Raw genomic sequence first — 21970 nt, forward strand, 5'->3', positions numbered from 1 at the left:
CAGGCTTTTCCCAGAGTTTCTGTTTCGGGATATCAGTTCTTGATTCAATTCTTCCAAATTTTATCAATGCTTCCTCATGTATTTGTTTCAAATGTTGCTCCAGTGGAAAATTACCATACGTGAAAAATCTGCATTTCACATATGAAAGACTGGGATTAAGCATCACATTTTACTTAAAGTTTACAGTAACAGCTTTTATTATATTATGAATTTCATGTATTTTCCAGTCATTCAGTCACATCTGGAATGGAATATGCTTTGTAAGGTCCCTAGGTTAAAGACCCACCTAGGTTAAAGACACCATATACATAAAATTCACATATTGCCCGGTAAAATCCCACATTTTTCAGCTTCTGTTTTATGCTTCAGAGGCCACAAAAAATTAGACTTCATTTAGTTGCAGCAATATACAACGTTCCAAGAAAAAATATTAGTAACTGAAGCCAGAATCCTAGTGCTCTGAAGTTTCAGAATACAAAATTCTTATGGTCTTCGCACATAATGTATAAAACATGATGATCCACATCTCAACTGATGTATAAAACACAGCTGGGTCAGTCTACCGATACAGAAACACTGATGACTTCCGCTGGATTAAATATAAGGACGAGGTATGTAGGCATGTCTCAGATAAATGTTATTCCCCCATTAAAATCTAAGCACAAGTACAGTAGAACACTTGGGACGATGAGAAAAACAAAGGATGGTAAATTCACTATCATGACACAAGCTTATGTCCTATAAATGAATTAATCAGACTAACACATTGACCACAAATTTCGTACAGAAGAAACAGAGGTACTATAGATTTCCCTCCATATCACTTTCAAATTTACTTTTAGCCTAAATACCTTATTAGTACCAACAGAATTAGTATCCGACTCAAAAGAATACCCACTATTTAGAACTTGATACAGTAACATGTGATTCAGGAGCAGATGAGCATCCATTCATTTGTAACTTCTTTTCATAACTTTTAATCTGGGTTCACTTCAAGGAGGATAGGAACCCCTAGACTCATCTGCACTACTTGTATTTTAACTCCCTAAAATTATCACCAAATACTTACTGGTATGTTCCATTTCCCCACAAATCCATTTGAGTTCAAGGTGAAACATCTGTAAACAAAAATCCCCAAACCAAATCCTCCAGGCAGATGTACTAAAAGAAAAATAAAAATCAGCCATCTCTCTTTCAGTAACCCCTGCTTCCAATTCACCCTTCACTTCTCTCCCTGGAGCAAATTCCTTGCTTCAGTGCTGTCCTAGCTGCTGGAGGCCACAGGTTATCTGAGCTGCTGGCCATGTGAATGGAAACGCTGTATTGCTGGTTTTCCCTCACAAAAAATACGAACGCAGTGCTAACAAACTGTATAACCTAGTAAGTTAGTCACAAATTTCAGATACCTGGAATTGCTTGGATGATAATGCGTGGCGTGGAACTGTTTAAGCTGCTCCCATGTAAGATCAGGAATACATAATGGATCTCCACCAGATACTACACCGTAAGTGTGATCAGGAAGGATTTTATTCTGCAAGTGCTGTGCAAATATCCTCTCATTATCTGTCTTAAGAGGAAAACACCACATTTCAGTAAAAGTCATCAAACCACATTTTAAAAATTAAAGGTGATCAATAAGATGACCTCAGAACTCTTAACTTACACAAGAGCGCCTTCTCGCATAAGTATTTTGTTCTGTAGTCCCACGTACTTGGATAAAACTAGCTATGTTATCATGTCAATTTAAAAGAAAATTTGACACTAAAATCAATTAGCATGGTGCTCTTTTATATGCAAATAAACTTTCAACATGCTAACTTTAAGAATAGCCATGTAACAGACTGCTGACTTTACTGAGGACTTAAATTTCACAAAGGAGGAATGGAAATCTCTGGTGCAATAATGCCATTGATAACCCACCGCTGAACCCACTTCACCACATATAAGATCTTAAAACAAAAATTCACAAAACTTACAAACGCCCCTTTCATTTCATTAAAAACAACTCCTTTGAAAACTAGAGGTGTCTCAGGATCAGTTGGGTTCTCATGTTCTAACCTCCAACCTTCTTGCCTGAAAAAATTAATAACAGGAAGTAGTGTGAGTTTGAGGGGTTTTTTTTGGTTTTTTTTTGGTTTGTTTGTTTTTTTTAATTTAAGGTTTACATACATCTCAAGCTGTCCACATCTTACCAGAAATCTAGTTGCCGCAAACACGGAAAGAAAGCTGCATCCAGGTACACTGACAGAAGATTTTGAAAATCCTTGGGATTTTGTGTTGAAAACGGATAGAGTGTGTAATCGCTAGCTGCGTATAAACAAACATAAAAAGATCAGAATTTTAGGAAGTCTGAGATGCATTTTTCCCTCATTTCTTTTTAATGTCCCCTCTACATAAATAACTGGAAGAGAAAAAAATTACTAAATGACACATATTTTTCCTGAAGAATACAAAGAAGTTTAACACTGCAATTATTTTACCATGAAAACTTGGCTTTTGCCATATATAAAAATAATTAAATGCATGGCTGTATACTATAAAGATCCACCTCTATTGGGACTTTGTAACTGCCAAATGAACAAGATCTATTTTGTTGTCTTGCCTTGTTAGCTTTTTAATTTCTCACAACTTTCACACTTAATAATAATGGCTCTCTAAAGGGAAATTAAGGAGAGCCAACAGACAGCTCTACTGCAGTAAAACCTCAGGCATTTCAAGTGGCATTATTTTCTTTGGGCTCACCTGTGAATGCGTTCATGAAAGTGGACAGTGACCTATTTAACATTTTAAAGAACGGATCTCTGCAAGGATACTTCTGAGAACCACATAACACAGTGTGCTCGAGGATATGCGGGACCCCAGTGCTGTCCATTGGAGTGGTTCGGAATTGTATACTGCAAGAGAGAGCACAGAGAGGCGTGCAGTTATTTGTGATGAGAAGTCCACCCATCTCCTACCTGCAATTGAGACTTATGGGAACATTAACACTGCCTAGTAACTAACACGGCATACAGCAGGATGCAGAGTTACTGAGTTCTTAAGAAAGACTCTTGAGTCTCAGCCACCTCTTCTAGAAGGTGTATAACCTCTGCACTTCTACTTCTGGAGGTGGTACAGAAGCTTTCAGCACATAACCACACACTCTTCTTTTTTAGCCAAAACCCCAGAAAAAAATTCATGGAAGGTTATGGTAAAAAGAACTGGTTTACATCTTGCAACTATAAGGCAATTTATTGGAAGGTCCAGTTTTCATCTCACCAATAAAGAGATGATAACAAACTTGAAGTAGTTTAGTGGAAAGCCACAAAAACGGTCAGAGGCTGGAGCACATGACCTGTGAAAAGAGGCTGAGGAAACCGGCAGAAGGAAGGGCCTCAAGGGTACTCAACAGCTGCCTTCCAACACCTACAAGGAGGTTACAATGATGACAGGTTCTTTGCATAGATATGCATGACAGAAGGACAAGAGACAATGTTCATAAACTGAAGCAAGGAAGGTTCCAACTTGATATTAAAGAAAAAAGAATAAAAACCCCCAAAACACCATACAGACAGTAAAACATTGCGAACAGGTTGCCCAAAGAGATTGTAGAATCTCTGGTTTTGGAAATTTTCACCCGGATAAATGCCTAAGGAACTACACCTGAATTAAGCGCTGACCCTGTTTCGACCAGCAGACTGAACAACAGGCCTCACGACGTCTGTTCTGACCTGAAAAACTCTAAGGAAATCCCACAATGGAAGTACTATCCTCTTTGTTATCACAGAAAAATCCAGTTATGAAACTGGATTACAATTTAGAAACAACAAGGTGATGCTGAGATGGAATGTGCTATACATATATTAATATTTTACCTGAACAGATTATTGGAGTCCTCTCGAGCCACATGTAGATACCTGGCTCCTGTACTGTCATGACTAAGCTTCACTGCAGTGAGGAACAGCTCAGGAACAGCTGTCACCTGCATTGGAAGAAAACATCTGTATTACAGTGTGACTGCAACTAGGTCAAGTATATCATGGATGATATAGCAATGATCAGTTTGTTGATCCTGTATATAATTGTGCAATATACAGTATTAAATAAATTCTTTGTTCCTATGGTTTGTGGGAGGAAAAAAAAAAGTATGCAAGCAGAAAATAAAGTTTTAAAAAACCCTAAAATACACTACAACTAAAGAACTATACTCTTCTGGTATAGATATTAAGACCAGAACAATTCAACCAGAAATACAAAGAAAAGGTATATATTCAAATGTCAATGGTTAGAGCAGCAAAAGAAAAATCAAGGAATACAGTTCTACCACTCTGTCACTAGCAATCACGTTTTGCAAATTACCTTTACTCTCTGCTTCTGCTTTTTGCTTTAAAAAAGTGAAAAGAAATTCGACATATTATTTCTGTTGCAGGTTCTCAACAAAGGTATTAAAAGTGGCTTAGGAGACAAAATATTACTTGAATGTATTTCAGAAAACAGCACATGGTAAAGTTCAGTTATCTGTCAGGACTTTTAGAAGACCACACTGAATGCTCAACATCTGTAGCAGACACACAAACCCCCAGGGTACATTATTTACTCTAGAAGAGTCAGGTCCCTACAAGAACATGTGTTAATGCCCCTAAAGGATTTGGTTGTAGAGATGTAACTGAAAGTAATTACTGTATCATTTTTAACTGATCGCCCAAAGCATCTACGCCAATATTTAGTGTGCAGCCTCCTGGCCCCACTTAGGCGCTTTCCAACCAAGGGAAAACGTCTCTATACAAACACAGGGGACCTGCAGGGCGACGCTTACCTGCTCCACAGTGAACCCATGGATTCGCTCCCCGACCCTGTACTGCAGCGCCCTTTCGTTAGCAGAAACGCCCTTCCACCTCCACGACTTCTGATTCAAGCACCTGAAACAACACTTCCCTTGAAGCCAAACACGCTCCCACCAGGGACACGGTGCCTCATCCCCACCCTGGGGGCCCAGGAGCCCGCAACCGCCCGGCCCCGGGTCCCGCCGGCTCCTCGGGAGGGGGGACAGCCCCAGCCCGCACCGGGGTCGCCCGGGCCCGGCCGCAGCACCTCGCTCCCCGTCCTTCGGAAGCGCCTGAAGGAGGCGGCTGCGGCGCGGAGCCCGCCCAGGCCAGCGGCGGGGCCCGGGGCAGCTGAGGACGGGCCGCCTCCCCCGCGGAGCGCCGGCAGAGAGACCGGCCGGGGAAGGCACCAGCGGGGCCCCCCGCTCGCTGCCCCCAGCTCCCTCCCCGTCCTCACCGGCCACGGCTCAGCAGCCTCCCGGCCGCCCGGTAACGGCTCCACATGGCTAAGCGCCTCGGCAGCGGGTCAGTCCGGGCCGCAGAGCCGGACCGGCGCAGGCGCCGCGGCTCCCGCCCGCATTGGCGGCGGCGGGAGGCTCCGCCCGCCCCGCCGCGTCCCGCCCTGCGCTGCGGCGGCCGGCCCGGGGAGCGTGGCGGCGGAGGGGCTGCTCTGTACCGCCCCAGGCCGGGCCGGGCGGCGGCGGCGGAACCCGCTGCAGGGCCCTGGGGGGCGGCTGGGCGGTGGCGGAGGGTGCTGGGCCCTCGGCAGGGAGAGGCCTTAGCGGCGGCGGGGCCCTCAGCGGGACGGCGGGGCCTTGAGGGGGACACACAACCCCAAAATATTCGCCTTTTTGGGGAGGGTTGACCTTGGCGGGGGGGAGGAATCTCTTGGAAGTGTCTGTGCCTGTTCAGGAAGTTCTGAGGAAAATGAAAAGCCATGTTGGTTCTGAAGGGAGCGACCTTTGAGCAGCGCCTGTTGTTTGTTTTTCAAATTGAAAAAAAGAAAGCACAAACCACGCAACACCAAGATAAATGTGTCTTGGGGGCTGTGTTTCTCCTTGCCCACATCTTGCCGACATATCTGAGTATTTTTATGCGAAGGTTGCGTGAGGAAAATGAGCAAAGTGAGCAGGCTCAAGTGGGAAATCACACCGGGCTGTAGCCGCGCAGTGGTGTCCGTGTGCGGAGCCTCCGTCTGCTGCGCGAGGCCTGTCACGGCGGGCCGGAGAAACCCACAGGGAGGGAGACGTGCTTCTCCCGGCCAGGGTCGCAACCGGGACCTCGGGCGGGGATTTGAAGGACGTCGTCATACCCACCAGGAGAGTGCTAGTACATGCCTTGGCTTTTATTCCTTCCATTTTGCAAACTAATCTAATCTTTAGATACTAACTTGATTTCACATCACACGTTCATGAGGTTTCCCAGAAGGCCAGCACCTCTGTGGAGTACAGCCACCAAATTACCAGTCCCTCCTTCCTGAACACGAGAGACCAATTATCTATTTAGACATAAAAGGCCTGATGCCAAAAGAGGCAACTACGTGGGATTTTAAACAACACCAGAGTGAACAACAGGTGCTCGGCACATCCGACGCCACTTGTCTTCAGTTCTTTGGCTACGATGTTAACTGAAAAAAATTGAATTTAAAGTATCCTGGGAATTTTTGTCTCTACTGTCTCTGACCTCTTGGTCCTCTTCGCTGCCCAGCGTGCAGCTGTCTGCCTTCTGCTGCTGCCCATGAACGGTCACCAGAGGGGTTTTGTCATCCCTGGGGGACTTGCCTGCCCTCCTGCCCTCCTGCCCCTGCTGCCGGTGCCCTAAAGCATGCCCTCGACCTCCCCGCTGGCTGCATGGCTCCTCAGCGCTCCCGCGCCTTCCCTTTCCTCTGCTTTTCTCATTTGTGTTTTCCATGCAATTCTCCCATTTCATTAATTTTTAAATTAAATAAAAAAGCCAATAACTTGCTGCAGTTAAAGTCGGGATGTTGTGCATTAACCTATATAACCTGTCGTCTATCTTAATTACGTATCTTTCTCATTCCTTTTTAAGGCTAGTGAAAAGGTCCGGTAACTTTCAAGTAAAGCTTAGATGCTGTGTATTCGCAAATGCAATTTGTTTGCTTCCTGTTTTCATTATACCTGATTTCCTCCCTGCCTTCTACCATTTCACCTCCTGTGGTTTTTGTCCTTTTTTTTCCTGTGTTTTCAGATTAGAATCAAGTCACACCACTTTTATAGGAGCTGCTTCCAGTATATGCTTCTTTTCAGTGTATGTTCCAGTGTATGTTTCTGTAAAATATGTTTCTAACGCCATGAAGAACCAGTCCTGATGGGAACTTTATGTTTTTTTCAAGCTAAAACCAAACAATGACATAAACATAAAATGTACAATGTTCTCAAAAGAATAAGCATGTTAAAAGAAGTACTTCTGAGACTCACATAGAACCATGAGTTTACAACTGCATGGTTCAATTTTCAAATATTTCTAAATGGTTTATTATTAGTCCCAACAAGATTAACTTGCAGCAATTTTTATTTTAAGAGACTATACTGTTTTTTCTGTTGACTGTTCAGTTCCTTAGTTTTACTAACAGTTTCCTGATTTGACCATAGGCTACCATCTCTTTTTACAGGTTTCTTGTCATCAATATTTAGTTTGCTTCATGGTTTACAACATTCATCTTAATGGAACATCAGGCTGGCATTCTGCTGCAGACATTTATTTATTTTTAGTTGATGTTTATATCGGAAGCATGATTTACTGGCTGTCTGTTTTCATAGTGCTGACATAGCGTTTGACAGGCAACCTTTCACAAACTTAACCAATCTGAGTGGGCAAAATTTCAAAATACATCAAACATCATTCCCAAACTTAAATTTAATCACAAAATGGAGGTCTTTTGTACTACCCCTTAGACAACTTTAAAATATTTTTTTCTTTATCCTGCTATTGTCTTTGATGTATTTTGTACATCAGAGCTTTTCTTCTGGGAAACGGAACAGAAACTGATCTGTTACAGTATTTTTTCATCATTTTCTTGCTGTGTAAGTTTACTGCTGCTCTGGTATTGTAAGACTGGTGCATTATATTATTTGAGAATGTACAGGCACACACAGGTGTGTATATATATAATTTCGTAAACATGACTTTTGGATCTTAAGCATAATTCAGAAAAACCTCACTACCATGTAAATAGCATGACAGGTATAAAATGATCTTGGTCAGCTTGTCTGCATAAGTGACATAAACCTGTTTGGACTATCATGACCAAATTTTTCTTACAGTTATTTAGTGACAATTTCTATGTAACTGCAGTCACTTCAAAGAGCATTTCCATTAATGAAAGTGAGATGACAGTTGAATCCTCAGTGTCTGACTAGAGAAATACCTTTACTTAGTGTTATTTTCCTTCAAAAGATTTTGTTTTCAATCAGTTACCAGTTTATCTAAATTAAATATTTGGGCTAAAGAGTCCCATGCCAGCACAAACTGTTTATTTCAAAAAATTCAACTAAAACTGTTCGGGATGAAAATGCTATTTTGTGTTTAACTAAGAAGTTTCATTCCTTATCCTCTGGAGCAGAAGGTGGTCCCCTCCGGCTTCTCAAGTGCGTCTTTTCTTATCTTCATGGACAATAAGGCCCTGATTTTGCCAAGTTAAAATCTCTGAAAAAATACTTGGTAGATTCTTGTTACAGCTGGAAAACTATATTTTCCTTGGTGTCCCCTCCCAAGCATGCCTGGAGCTCAACATTTCTCCCTGCACAGACCATAGACTGTCCCTGCACCTGCAGCTTTCTTCTAGGGTTTTCTCAGGGATAAAGTTAATAACGATTGTTTCCTCTGTGACTGCCTCACCCTCCCAGGGGAGAGACCGGTGATTTTCTGCACAGCCCTGTACTACGTGTTGTCGGAAGGAAAATAAAATTCCTTATGAAAGTCAGCAGAAGTTAAAGAAAAAAAGGCTATGCTCAAGGTCTACTGAAAGATAGGTATTTAAAGGGGATACTGTTGTTAGGTCAGAAATTGTGCTTTGTCAGTGGACAGGATAACGAGGAGACTATCTGCCTGTCAACCCTTTTCTGAAGGCCATGAGTAAAGTGTCTGTGAAGGGAGTTGATGACACTGGTGTGGCCGTCAGTGGGTTGAGAAGAATGAGCTTTTGTGTCCCAGATCCCTCCTCTTCCTCCGTTCCCTGCCATCACCACCCATTGACCCCCCTGGGAGAGGGTCTGGTGAGAACAGGTCTTTGAGGGGACATGAACACGACCCCAGCTTCAGCTGGATCTTGAACATCACTGAACCTTACTAGTTCTAATTGACACTACACACTAATTGATACTTGTGTATCAATTTTGTTTCCAAAATTACTTATGTGCATTTCTGGTTTTGAGTGTATTCTCTTCAATAACAAAACATAGGCGAGCTGAGGGTTTTGCCCCATGGGTGCCAGCAGGGCGCCAAAATCAGTATTTTACAAAGCCATGTGGAGAGAAAAGCTTCTCAGGCCTCAGCACACCCCCTCATTTACTCTGCCCATGTTTTCTTCCAGACAAGATGGCAAATAAGAGGCAGAGCCAGACGCTGATGGTTGTACTGCTGCTGTTTGTCTGCTTCCTTCCTACCTTCACAAACGTCTCTTTAGCCTGAAGAGGCGACTTGGGGGTATCCCAGACACTGTCTGCCCGTTAGCAGGACTCCTGTCTGTGGCAGGCGGATGATTATTAAACGAGGACGTGGTAGTGTGAAAGAGAGGGGAATGTTTCCCACAAAGATTTTACAGTAGAAAAAGGAATGAAAACCAAGCGCAATGTTCAGTGTGGTGAATTTTGGACAACTTATCTCAAAGAGATCCCACAAGGTGGAAATAGGCTCTCCACCGGGCTCTGTGACCCCACGCAGGACTGAGGCTGGCACGTGCAGACCCTGCTTTGTACCGTACTGTCAGAGAACAGGATACCTCCCATTGCAACAGTGCTAGGAGCGGGTTTGTTCCCAACCAATGCTTTGAGAGAAGGAAAAAAGGAAAGTCACGTGTTTTGCCGAAAGCCTGGAGTGATGTAGTGTGTCAGAAGTGCTTGTGTGTCTTAGGTTCATCTCAAATAGATCAGAGTACATGGTTACAGCCAAGATGAAAACCTTGCTTAATTTCAAATAATTTTACTACCCTCCTTCACATCTTTTCCTGCATCTTTATTAAAAGATTTAAATATTTTGATTGCTTCCCCTTCTAACAGATACTGTGACAGTGAGGAATTCAGGGACAGGACAAGAGAGGAAGGTAAAGGGGAGATAGGAGTTGGGTCAAGGTTGACAAAAATCACGTGGTTCTATAATATTATGCATACATATAAGTGAGGAAAGCTAAAGTCATGTTAATATTATTTGTAGAAAACAGGATATTACACAGGATTATCACTAACTGAAAAGTGTTGCTACAGAATATTGGAAATGTAGGAGTGGAAAGTTGCTCAACACCTCAGTTTCTCAGGGGTTAAGCGGAACTTCATGCACAACTTCTTGTGCCCTGCCTCCAAATTGCAATTTAATGCTATATTCAAACTCTGTGCGAGTCACTTGTTAATGATGACAGCCAAAGGAGTACGAATCTCAGGGATAACAAATACCGTGAATTAACAAAGTGGCAGCATTTTATTCCATAGAGCATGGCTGAAAAAATTGCGACTTATTTTCTAAGGCAGTTCTGTTTGGAAGGATCTTCCTTTGCTGGTTGCTTGCAGCACCCAGAAATATTCACTTGTGTGGCTTACATATTCTTACCAGTCTTTTCATTCATCCTTTTACAAACACTTTGGGAACATATCCACTTTAAGCGTTACTAATGTTACGTGCTATAGGAAGATAGCCGTAACATAGGTAATCATGAGTTACATCAGAGTCTACTTTTGCCAACAGAAGAAAAACAAAAGCCTCACTGCTGAGAAATCCCACTGTTGTTTCAGACCCATTCATAAACTGTAGTCCGCAACACCAAGAAGAGGATAAACAAATTCTTGATACTGCAGAGTGATCCAGGTTTTATGAATTTTCTTTTAGCTTTTCTTTTCTTTTAGCCTTAGTTGGGTTGTATTTCATGTCTTAACTTCTTTGTTGCACCAGAGTGAGCCAAGCCAGACTAGAGATGGATGCTGTGCAGATGTGCTCTCTCACGTAGCTCTAACAAGGTACCGCAGTCTTGCTCCTGTCACCCTGTTGACAGAGAGGCTTTATTAAGTCCTTAACAGTGCAGATACACGTATAGCACAGATAGAGGCCAAAGCCTGCTCTTTGTGTGTGGGAAGAACGACGTCTGCATAAAGGAGTTGTGGAATTTATGTAGAGTTAAAGATTTCATTTAAGTGAGCTCACTGCCCATATCTGCAAAACCACATGCTAGATCCTGTGGAGCTGCAGTAATGGAAAAAGCCATGAAATTTATGCCTCAGTTTAGTGCAAGTGAAATGTATTTTGAAAAGAGGTGGGATCTAGTCCATGTCTGATGCTATCTGGAATAGTTAGACAATCGCTCTGCATCTGTTTATGTTTCAGCTGCCACACACTGGAAAGAATAGTTTCTTGTTATCTCTTACCTTTTGTGTCGGGGGGGAGGAGGGAAGGAAAAGAAAAAATCTTTAACCCTCAGATTTCTTGCATTTTTTTTCATACTTAAGTGTCAGGGTTGCAGGGCATCCCCATGATAAAAAGCATCTTCTAACTGCAAAGCCAGAGAAAAGGTTCCTAAAAATTAAGGTACATACTTGGCGCTTCATCTCCTTCGGTCCCTGTGTGGCCCTAAGACATAGCTGAGGGGAGGGGAACTTCAGTTTAAATTACCTGAAGTAGCGAGAGAGCTGTAATACAGCTTACTGGGGCAGTGATTTTATGATATGAAACTGTGCAGCATCCCCCCATGTGCGGGAAAAGAAATCTGAGGGTGCAAAGCCCCAGGTTGTGTAAGGCGATGGGAGCCTAACCAGGTAAAGTCTTGATCCAGTTGCCTTTTAGAAGTGCTCTTTGAGCAAACTGTCTCCATAATCATACCAGGTTTTGTTTCAGGACTAAAGAGAGACTGTTTCACTCCAAAAGAAAGCTGGATAGTGAATTAATGTTTATGTGATCTGAACCAACAGGGAATGGTGTTGCCAGGGTCTGTACTCCATACTCCAATCGCCAGAGGAGCAATTCTTTACTAATCTTCAACCTCCCTCATTTGAATGCTTGTTTGAACACTCAGTGTACTCAGCGGGATGTATTCTGACATGATGAAGTAGCAGTGGCAGTAAAAATGGCATATTTGCATCTGTGACTACTTTTGGTATCAGAAGTTTGTTATGTGAAGATGTAGGTGTTTAGACAAGTTCTTCCGTGACCAGCAGGTAAAACCAAATGTTGTTTCTTGTTGGCTATGTCTGTTACATTGAAGTAAAGCGATTCCCCATTATCTGTCCCTGAATTGCAATGCCCCCAGGAGCCTCTTGTCCCTACTATGATTTTACATTGCCTGTGCCAGCAGGGCTGAGGCTGTGCTGGGGCTGATTTGGAGTGATGCACGGACAGATTGCTCAGCAAACTGAACATATAATGGATGGGCTCTTCCTGCTTTTCCCTCATCTGAGCACTTAAGTTTTCCTGCTGCTCATCTGTCTCTTTTAACAAAACATGGAATTTAATATCCCTGGAACTTCTGTTCTCATCAGGTTCCATTGCAATTAGTCAGTTGGTGGAGGAAAGGGGAACTCAGTGACAGACAGGAAAAGCGTGAGCTGCAAGTCTAATTTTCGTAGAAAACCAAGATGTACAAATGATATCAAGTTAAAGTAATCAAAACATTCTCCAGTTCACTGACTGTTTTTGAGAAAAGCAAAGCAGCGTTTTATTTTAAGTCGTACTTGGTTTCAGATTTTGTACTGGCTCTTACACAGCTGTTTAAAATGCAGCTCAAAATGCAACTTGACTTACACTTTATTATTACAAACAAATGCTAAGCAGAAACCGTCTGTGTCTTCCACTGTTAATGTCTGCGTGGCGCTGCAGTTGGCCAACTCTTATAATCACATTCTAGACATGAGACACCATTGTAAGCCTTGTTAAATATCTGTATTTTGTGCCATCATTTTGTACCGTTGAAGTTAAACTTTAAAATGTGGGTCATTGTTCTGAAGATTCAGAGTCAAAACACTTCAGGAATGTTCAAGAGGCTGCATAATTTTTAAATTTGCTCAACAGCCTTGTTTCCAGTCAGTCTTTCAGTCTCGTGGGTCAGACAATGCCTGCTAACTTCCATATGGTGTACTCAGTCACGCTGAAGTAAGTAGCATTTCACGAAGTAAACACCAGTGAAGTGTTGCCCCATGGCTTTCGGTCTTTAGGGCGCTTTCTGCTTCTCTGTAGCTGTAGTGCTGGCCATCTGGAACGGGGGGTGCACCAGTGCCGTTACCACCACTCTGCCCCCGTGGAAGGGCAGAAAAGGAGGTGGGCTGACGGGCAGCTGCAGCTTGTGTGACCCTGGCATTTCGGCCAGGGTACACGCAGCTCTCATTCCCACGGCCGTGGCTTTCTGCTGTGTGTCACTGGGACATTTACCTCAGTAAGTTTGCAGAACTGAGCATATTTTAATTTTACTTACAGTTTTCAGGACATGTAAGTCTCTTTCCTTTGAATAATCCATAGTCTTCAAACAGGCAATGTGACCTAATCTACGGAATGATCTCATGCTTTGTCAGACGTAAAATATTATCCGAAGTGAATGAAATGAGATGGTTTGAAGTTTTGAAAAGATGTCTTTGGAATGTATGAACATATTTGTTTCATCTTCCACATGTAACCCAAATAAAGAGCCCATTATGATGTACTCCACATAGTATACAGTTCATTATGTTCAGCAACATGTCTCTCCCTTCTTGTATTAAAGCAAAGTATTCTCTTTCATCTCTGTTCCTGATAAAGACCTGTCACCTTTTACTGCTTAATAATTGAAGGCAACCTACTACAGAAGCTTAGTGTTGGCTGGCTGCCTGCACCAATAATATGAAAAAGAATCGAGTTGTTATTTTTGATGGCTTTAGTAGTTATTAAAACTGAAGACTGTATGTCATGACTCCAGGAATCTTTTAACTCTGCCACTGACTTACAAAAAGAAACCCTGGCTTTGCTAAAGGTGAATAGTGGCTGCTGCATCACTATAATCTCTACTTCAGTCATTGAGCCTCCGAGTTTCACAGTTTCTCAAGGAAATCATGAGTTAATATTTCTATTATCATCTATTTTACAGATAAGCTAATCAAATTTCATTAATTAATTGATTTGACTCTGGAAGAAGATTTGTTTCTTTGTCGGAATCACATAGCACCTATGTGTTGACATATATGGGTGAAACTTCCTCTGGAGTTCCTGTAGAATTGGCACGCTTTTTACAGATATGCAAATTTACTTGTATATATTTGAAATTCAAATATGTGTTTATCTTAATCCTTCATTATGAATTTCAAAACAAGGTAATTTTCAGAAATATTTATTTTGCATAAATGGATTTTCTGAACAAATGGATCTAGTTTGAACAAAGACTTCTCAGTCACCTCTGTGGTGGTTTTACACATTTTGATAATTTTTCTTTTAAAGTTACTTTTCTTGGGAACATGATAACTAATTCAGATGTGAATCTTTCACAGGACTAGCAAATTCTCTAAAGCTTGCTTTTGCTCATTTTGACCAAAATCATAGCAAAACCAGGGTAAAAAGAACACTGTAGCATGGTAGCTTCAGTTTTCTACCTTGTTTAAAAACAAACAGACAAATAAATATATGTGGAATTTGTGTTGGTCAGCTTTTTATCTGTTTGGAAGGTCATTTCACATGTCTTTCACAATCAAACTGAGAATGAAGAGGGTGTGAAAATTGCTGATCAAATCAAGGACCACTCTGCAAATAGGATCGGCCCAGCAAGGTTTCATATGCTGGCTTTTCCTTTCATTTCACCAGGAGAAATGATACCCAGAACTGGACTGCGCTATGACTGTGGGGTATGTAATCACAAATAGAAAAATTCCAGCATGTAGTTGTGAGGCTACGACAAAAGGGAATTAAAAAGATATTGGAAGAGTCTAATTGAAAATGTGTAGCTATGAATAGTGAGTGAATCCTTGAAGCCTCCCACACCTATTGTTTTTCATTTTACCCATACTATATATTTCACATTTCTGTATTTAGCAAGTCTGAAAGAGGCACTCTGTTTCTGGAGCATCAAATATTATTTTCCAATTCACCCTATAAAATGAATACCTAATAAAAAAACTAAAGCCAGGCAGCATGTAAGTGTCAGAAGTCTGTATCCCTAGAGCAACAGCTGAGCATAAAAGTGAGCATGATAATAACTTTGACTTATTCAACTGTTAAACATAACTTAGGGTGCAATTGCATTCGAATGAGACAATGTCTAACCTTGGCATACGGAAGCGCTGCTGTGGGCCAGAGCTTTTGCCCTCTTGCAGTTTGTGTGCCATTATTATGATAAGCTTTTCCACTGGGATAACTCAAGCATATGCAGTTTGCCATTCAAAACAGAACCAACAAAGCTTTCAATAAAAGGAATAATGTATCCACTGAATGTCAGATACAACATCAGTCATTAGAAAAATTACCATACATGCAAAAATCACATGCCCCAGGCCTGCTTACAGATATCTTTATTTCAGCAGTTTATCTATTGATAATAGAGCTCACCAAACACACATTTTGGCTTCAGATAACAGTGTTTGGCTAAGATAAAATATTTACTTTTGTGCTACATAGTGTATCAAGTACCCATGTATATATCATAGAAGTGCAAACAGTTTAAATATAATACCAAACATGCAAAGAACGCATCCAGTTCTAGATTATAGATTCCTAATGTCCTAATGTTGGCCCCAAACCTTCTTCTGATACTTCCGCAGTTTTCAGATGGAGGTTTGATGTAATTAAATCACAAGAAGGGCTGCATTTATTTGCCAGACTTGACAGTTACATTTTCTGACCCTGCTTAACACATTGTTCAAAAGAGAAGATACTAACTCCAGCTACGAAATCAAATATATTTTTATTTTCAAAAATAACAATTTTACACAAATCGGCTTTGGAATAATATCTCATGGGTAAACTTCTTTTGAGAGAAGATTAATTGGAGAATTACATAATGTTGTTAATAAGCAATTAAAATTCAACTGAGCCTTAAAATTTAGGCCTCAGGGAGCCCTGGTCGAATTTACACATATTTCAAAAATAAAAGTACACACTGCTTCCAAAGTGCCATTACATGCCATGCATATGTAAGAGTTTTCTCTTAAATGATCAGTTTAGTCTTGCCTAAAGGATCTTGGGAACACTCTTTTAGGTTACTGACTTTGGAACTATCAAAAAATGCATTGTCCTCCACGACCAGCCTTAGCTTTTATTATATCCAGCACATTCCTTGGATGGCAAATTTTGCTTTCTTCACACCTATTGATGGCTTGGTTTTTAGGGAACTGGTATTGGTAGTGGAGAATTTTAGGTCACAGTGATGATAGGTGTTGGATTAGTGAAAAGTTACAAAACTCCCCCATCTTCAGGCCTTTTGAGACTGTCGAGAAGGTAGAAGGAAGACTATAGAGCACAACAGAAAGTAGGTGGAGACTTGTGCCACCTGTGGAGAACTTAAAGCTGGCCAGGGAAGGGACAAGAGAAGAAGAGGCAAGCTGAGGCTATGCCATGGGAAAGGGTGACAACGCCAGTTTTAAACGAGATTGAGGAGCACAGTAGAGTTGTTGCTCAAGAAGTGGTATTGGAAAGTGCTCTGATTTGTTCCAGGAAAGTCACAATCTGCAAGTTTATAGTTCCAGAAATGTCTGAATCGTCTTCCAGATAGCTTTAGTGTTTAGACCAACAGTAGTTTTTCCTATGACAGCATCTGGGAAAGCGCGCCGTGTTCAGCCGCCTCCTCTCCGGTTTCTCCAGAGCCCGTGAAGCTCAGCAGGGCTGAGGCCAGGGAGGAAGAAGGGCTGCAGGGGGAATTTCAGGAACTTGAACCGTTTCGCACCATTCACAAGCTGCAATAAGGGATCTGTGAGTTTGAAAGAGCAAGAGCTGGCTGTTGGTCACTAATCCTCTAGAGGGCGAGTGCTCCCTGTTGTATCTTAAAGCCTCCTTGAAGCAGGATTTTGTCCTGTTACTGTATTGCTTCTACCCTTGTCTCATTTAAAACTGATGTTATCACCCTTTCTTATGGCAAAGCCTCAGCTTAACCCTTGCTTTCTGGCCGGTCACACTGCTGGTTTTAGCGTCCTTCCTTTTTCCACTCCGATCGCCTTATTGATTGTGCCGCCGGCCAAAAGGAGCTTGCTGTTGACACAGTTGGCAGTGAGACAAGCCGTGCACTTAGAGCTCATTAGGTAGGGGGGATTATATTCTAAAGCCAAAGTCTGACACTTGCTGCAAAATGATAGAAGTCCTCCAATGCCATTCACCCTCTTCTCTGAAAACTGAGTGCAGTTATTGCATGTGCAATTTATAATTTGCTTTTTAAAGGGTTTGGGCTGAGGCATGGATTTCCACTGAAATCATGCAAAATTCGTAACGTGGTCTAGGCTGGGTTTTTGTTGTTTACCTGTCCACAAAACTGGCCATGACAGGGCTTTGACATGAGATTATTTTAGCTTGAAACTGAAAGCAAAATCTGGCAGGATTGCAAATGGAGCCAAAAGGAACTCTGCGCTGAAGTGCCATAAAAATGCTGAGTGCTCTGAAACATCAGGCTGAAGATATTTCAAGATAGGAGCAAAAATGGATAATCTTTTTCCTAAAACGGGAAGAAAAATACCTACTTGCTCACAGTATAGTGAAGATAAGTCCGTGTTTGTGTGATACAAGACAACACTGTGTTCCAGCTTCCTCTGCTGGCTTCAAGTAGTTTGGTATGGCTGAACAGCAAAGTGCCTTCCCATGCGGAGACACTAGGACAAGATGCCATGTGACACTGATGCATTTACAGTGCTTCTAGTTTTGTGAGTAGCTTGTCCAGCACTCCACTGCTTGGTGCGGACAGACCATGCGGACATACCATGCGGACATGCGGTTAATGCGTATTTGTGAAAAACTGCGCTATGAGTGTGAAGAATAGCATGCAAAGGCCCAGGAAGAGATGAAGAATCCGATGTACCCTTACGGCTTTAAACGGCACACAGCAAATAAAATCACAATGCTGAGCGGCCTGAGGATTTCTAGGAATAACAGTTTACTGTGTACTATCCATTCTTGGCACTAAACAACACTGTAGAGAAAGTAATATGTGATCAAAGACAGTATTCATTAATTAATAATTAGCTAACAATCTTCAGTCTCATATTTTCTGTGTGCCTGGTTTTGTATACAATCTCTTAAATTAGTTTTGTGAAATATAATGCGAAGATGGGTATCTAGTGAGTATTTCTGTAAAGGAGCCAGGACCTATGAGAAATGCCCTACTCGGCAGTCTGGGAGGGGGGTAATTCAGAAGGAAAATGACCAAGTTATGGCGAAACAACCTGAAGAGTCAAAGCCAAAACTGCGGAGGCATTGTAAAGCTGCCTGTTTTGGCTGTTACAAGTCCAAAGGGAATGACAAACCAGAAGAGATCAGAGGGCACTCAGCTTCAGATGTAAGAAGACGAAGTTTGATCATTGATCGGTGAATACTGCCCAGTGCAAAAAATCGCTTTAATTAAAACTCTTCCTGTCTGCCAAGGGAGAGGGCACCATGTGGTTGAGCTGGCAGCTAACTTTAACAAATAGATGTAGGATTCTCTATGTGCAATATTTTCTTGAAGAACTGGAACATTGTGGTTGAAAGGAATCAATGTTTCTGCCCTTTGTACCCTTCAACAGAGGGAAACACTAATTGTCCTACGAGGCAACAGCCAGCTGGGTTTTCCCATGTGCATTCAAGCTCTTGCACATCTGCATAGAATCAAAAGTTACAATTTACAGTTAAAATATATATATATGTATGTAAACTATGTATTTATTAATCGTAGTTGTGTTTAAAGGCCGTGATTAAAGATCAAAATCTTCTTGCCTGAAGGACTTCACATGAAAATGAAAGGACAGTCTTTGTCCTCAGACTGGCTGAGTGAAATCCAATTAAAATATTTCCCCATCATGAACTATAAGTATGATTAAGCAATGCCTTGAAATAAACATAATGAAAACATTATCCATCATTTTCAATTGTGGTTTTCCAATTAAATCAGGGCATAACCTATTTGACAATTAGCATGCGATGATGTCTGTCCCTAGTGGTAAATAAATATCAGTTTGACTTTGGTATGATGAAAGCTTTTTATTTTTTCACTGTTGAGGCATGCGCGTGTTTGGAACCAGGCTGACACCAAATACTTCTTGCTGGAATATATATCCCACTCACTGAATGGAAATGTAGTGTGGGGTGTTTTCTGTGGGCGAAATTCGATACAGAGGAAAGGGAAACGGGGCCAATATTGTAAGGGATTTTGAGTTGCACAGAAAATACTCCATGTGTTAGCAGCTGCAATCGCAAGGCAGTGCTGAAGGACACAGGGGGGCAGCACAGATCAGCAATACTGGCTTCTCCCCATTGAAAGGATAATAAACCCCCTGTGTCCTCCTTGCAGAAATTTGTGATTTTTATTGTGGCTATTTTCTTCATGCCTTATTGTCACCACGCGATCGTTCTCCTTAAAGGTCGTTCACCTGAAATTGGATTGAAGTCAAGCTAATCTGCTATGGCTGGGTCTAGCTCTAAATGAAATCATTAGTGGGTGAAGAAGCAGGCTCCCAGAGAATGCTTGCTCTGGAGTGGGTAAAGTTAGACATCCCAGGAGAAATCCTGATGTTGAAATCAAATGTTTGTTATTGACTTTAATGGGACCAGGATTTCAATGCCAGGCTAGGATTTTCAGTAGATCAAAGGAAAGGACAGTAAGATTCAGGCATTTAAATCATTTTGTAACTTAGATTTGAAGGCGGTATTACAAAGGAGTGGTCTAACTTGTTTGAAAATCCTAATCCCAAATCCACATTCAGTCACTTGCCCAACTGACCTGGTTGGTAGGGGTTTTGCATGTGTGCACTCCCTGTTGATTTAATGCAAATAGCTTGAGGAAGTGTGTAATGTTACCTTTAGGCAAAATTATTACTGGAATTTCTATACTTTAAAGGGTTTAAGTTTGTAAATTTAATAGATTGTTTTCCCCTCCTTGTATTGTTGTTGTGTAATGATATCCACAAGGTAAAATTAAGCTGTCATTTCCAGCAGAAGTAAATTTTATATTTATTTTTCCATAGCTAAATTCAGGTTAATTTCTCTGTTCATATCAGCTGCCTTGTGTGTCTGGGTTTCCATTCCACAAAGGCTCGTGTGGCTTCTTAACTTTAAGCATGCCACTTTTTCCATTACAGTCACATGAAATTCCATGTTGAAAGTGCATGTTAGCAGGATCAAGGACCTTAGGTAATACACTGTGAGATAGTTCGTGTTCTCTAAATTCTGTGGCATATAGTGGGGTGTGATAAATGCACAATGACCTTGCATTAATGACCTTGCATTTTCTTGTCCCAATATCAGCATTGCTTTAATTTAATCCACTGTATTTATTTTCTCAGGAACAAAAATCTCATTTAACAGTAATCTTGAAAAAGAAAAAAAATGGGGTTTTCTTTCGTTCACTTACTCATTTGTTCTTCTTTTATGTGCATTCAGCTCTTGTCCATCCTGAAAGACTCTATGGTAACTGGAGATACAATGAAATTATGATATCTCAAGAGAAAAGAAGCTGAAATCTGAACAAATGAGAGAAGAAAGGATTTTTAGCCACTGTTCACAACTCTTTTCACTCGTTTTGACTGACATCTCCTGAGCGGCAGTGTCTACTAAACATTATATGAGAAAATAGGCTTTATTTTCTTGATATAGCTAGCAGTGAAAATAGGTGCTTTTTTACACATTTTATTTCTTGTCTTTTGAATTAAAAAACAAAACACTTCGCCCGTCCTTTAAATGCTGCAGTGAAGATAAAGGTCAAATGCTTTATCTTCATATAAAGATGATTACAATAATCTCCTTACACATTCCATTCAAAAAGCTGACTTTTCTGTGCCCTCCATATCTTTCTTGCAGTCCTTCTTTGCTTCTGGACATCCTTGTTTCATTCCCATTTACTGGGAATGCGTATAAGCACACTGCTTTGGTCCAAATGACTGCACATTGCACCCGCTATCATTCGATGCAGTGAAGATAAATGAAAAAGAAGTTAGCTGTAAGCAGGAAGAATTCTGCGCCGAGTTGAGACAATCTGTGTCAATGTCAAGAGGAGGAAGGACATTTGCAGAGCATACATTATGCAGCTCTAAACACTTTCTTGGATATACATTCTGAGCACATAGTCCCTATGATAGAGGTTGTAAGGGGATTTTTAACTTTTATTCCTCAGGGCTCCATCCTGCAATGTGGTGTTGAAAGGCTGCAATTCCTTCTGAAATCATGAAAGTGGGGGCAAAATATTAGCCGATTTAAATTACCATAGATCCACTGAAGGCTCTCTGTTTATTTCAGTAACAGTTTACTCCAGCAAAAATCCCAGTCCTTAGAAGGAAGAACTTAACACTTCCAGAAACTGTTCAACCAGATCAGACCAGCAGACGTCAACAGCACTATGAAACGTATTCCCAAGGGACAGCTGGGATTGCATACATCTTGGCTATCTGTAGGAATTCTGGTGCTAAGAAGGCAAACTGCATAATTCAAAGTGGGAGAGAAACCTCAGCAGTAACTACTTTGCTAGTAATAATAAGGTGGCAATAATATTTGAAGGTCTGATCCTGTCATATTCTGATGTTCTCAGGTTAGACAGTAAATGAATTTTTAAAATAGCCGAGATGGCTGGGGATATTTACAACCAAATTGTCCTCAGCATTTTTTCTTTAAAGAATGGTTGGTCATTAAAAATTTGCCCAAAATAGGTCCAGCTATATTATCTCACCTCCAAGTAAAAGTACCCAAGATGATTCCCACAGCACATCTGAGCACTGAGAATTTTTATGGAGATGTGAGGTATAATGGATAATCTGACAAGTGTAACTATTATGGCTTGAGCACACCACCAAAATAGATCCCTGCCTTCTGGAAAGTAACAGTACGTTTTA

The 21970-nt window shown here is 41.3% G+C and overlaps 1 protein-coding gene across 1 annotated transcript in view; it reads right to left on the bottom strand.

Moving 5' to 3' along the window:
- Nucleotides 1–5383, bottom strand: part of PITRM1 (pitrilysin metallopeptidase 1) — a 29927-nt gene extending 24544 nt beyond the window's left edge. Inside the window, exons 1-8 of the mRNA XM_074574190.1 lie at nucleotides 5260–5383; nucleotides 4796–4898; nucleotides 3855–3961; nucleotides 2743–2894; nucleotides 2193–2307; nucleotides 1977–2073; nucleotides 1407–1567; nucleotides 2–128 (exon numbers count right to left, since the gene is read on the bottom strand). Of these exons, the coding sequence (XP_074430291.1) occupies nucleotides 2–128; nucleotides 1407–1567; nucleotides 1977–2073; nucleotides 2193–2307; nucleotides 2743–2894; nucleotides 3855–3961; nucleotides 4796–4898; nucleotides 5260–5306 (909 nt within the window). The 5' untranslated portion in view covers nucleotides 5307–5383. The remainder of the gene's footprint in view (nucleotide 1; nucleotides 129–1406; nucleotides 1568–1976; nucleotides 2074–2192; nucleotides 2308–2742; nucleotides 2895–3854; nucleotides 3962–4795; nucleotides 4899–5259) is intronic.
- Nucleotides 5384–21970: the final 16587 nt, after the last annotated feature.

Source organism: Larus michahellis, chromosome 2, assembly GCF_964199755.1.
Source record: "Larus michahellis chromosome 2, bLarMic1.1, whole genome shotgun sequence".
Lineage (NCBI taxonomy): Eukaryota > Metazoa > Chordata > Aves > Charadriiformes > Laridae > Larus > Larus michahellis.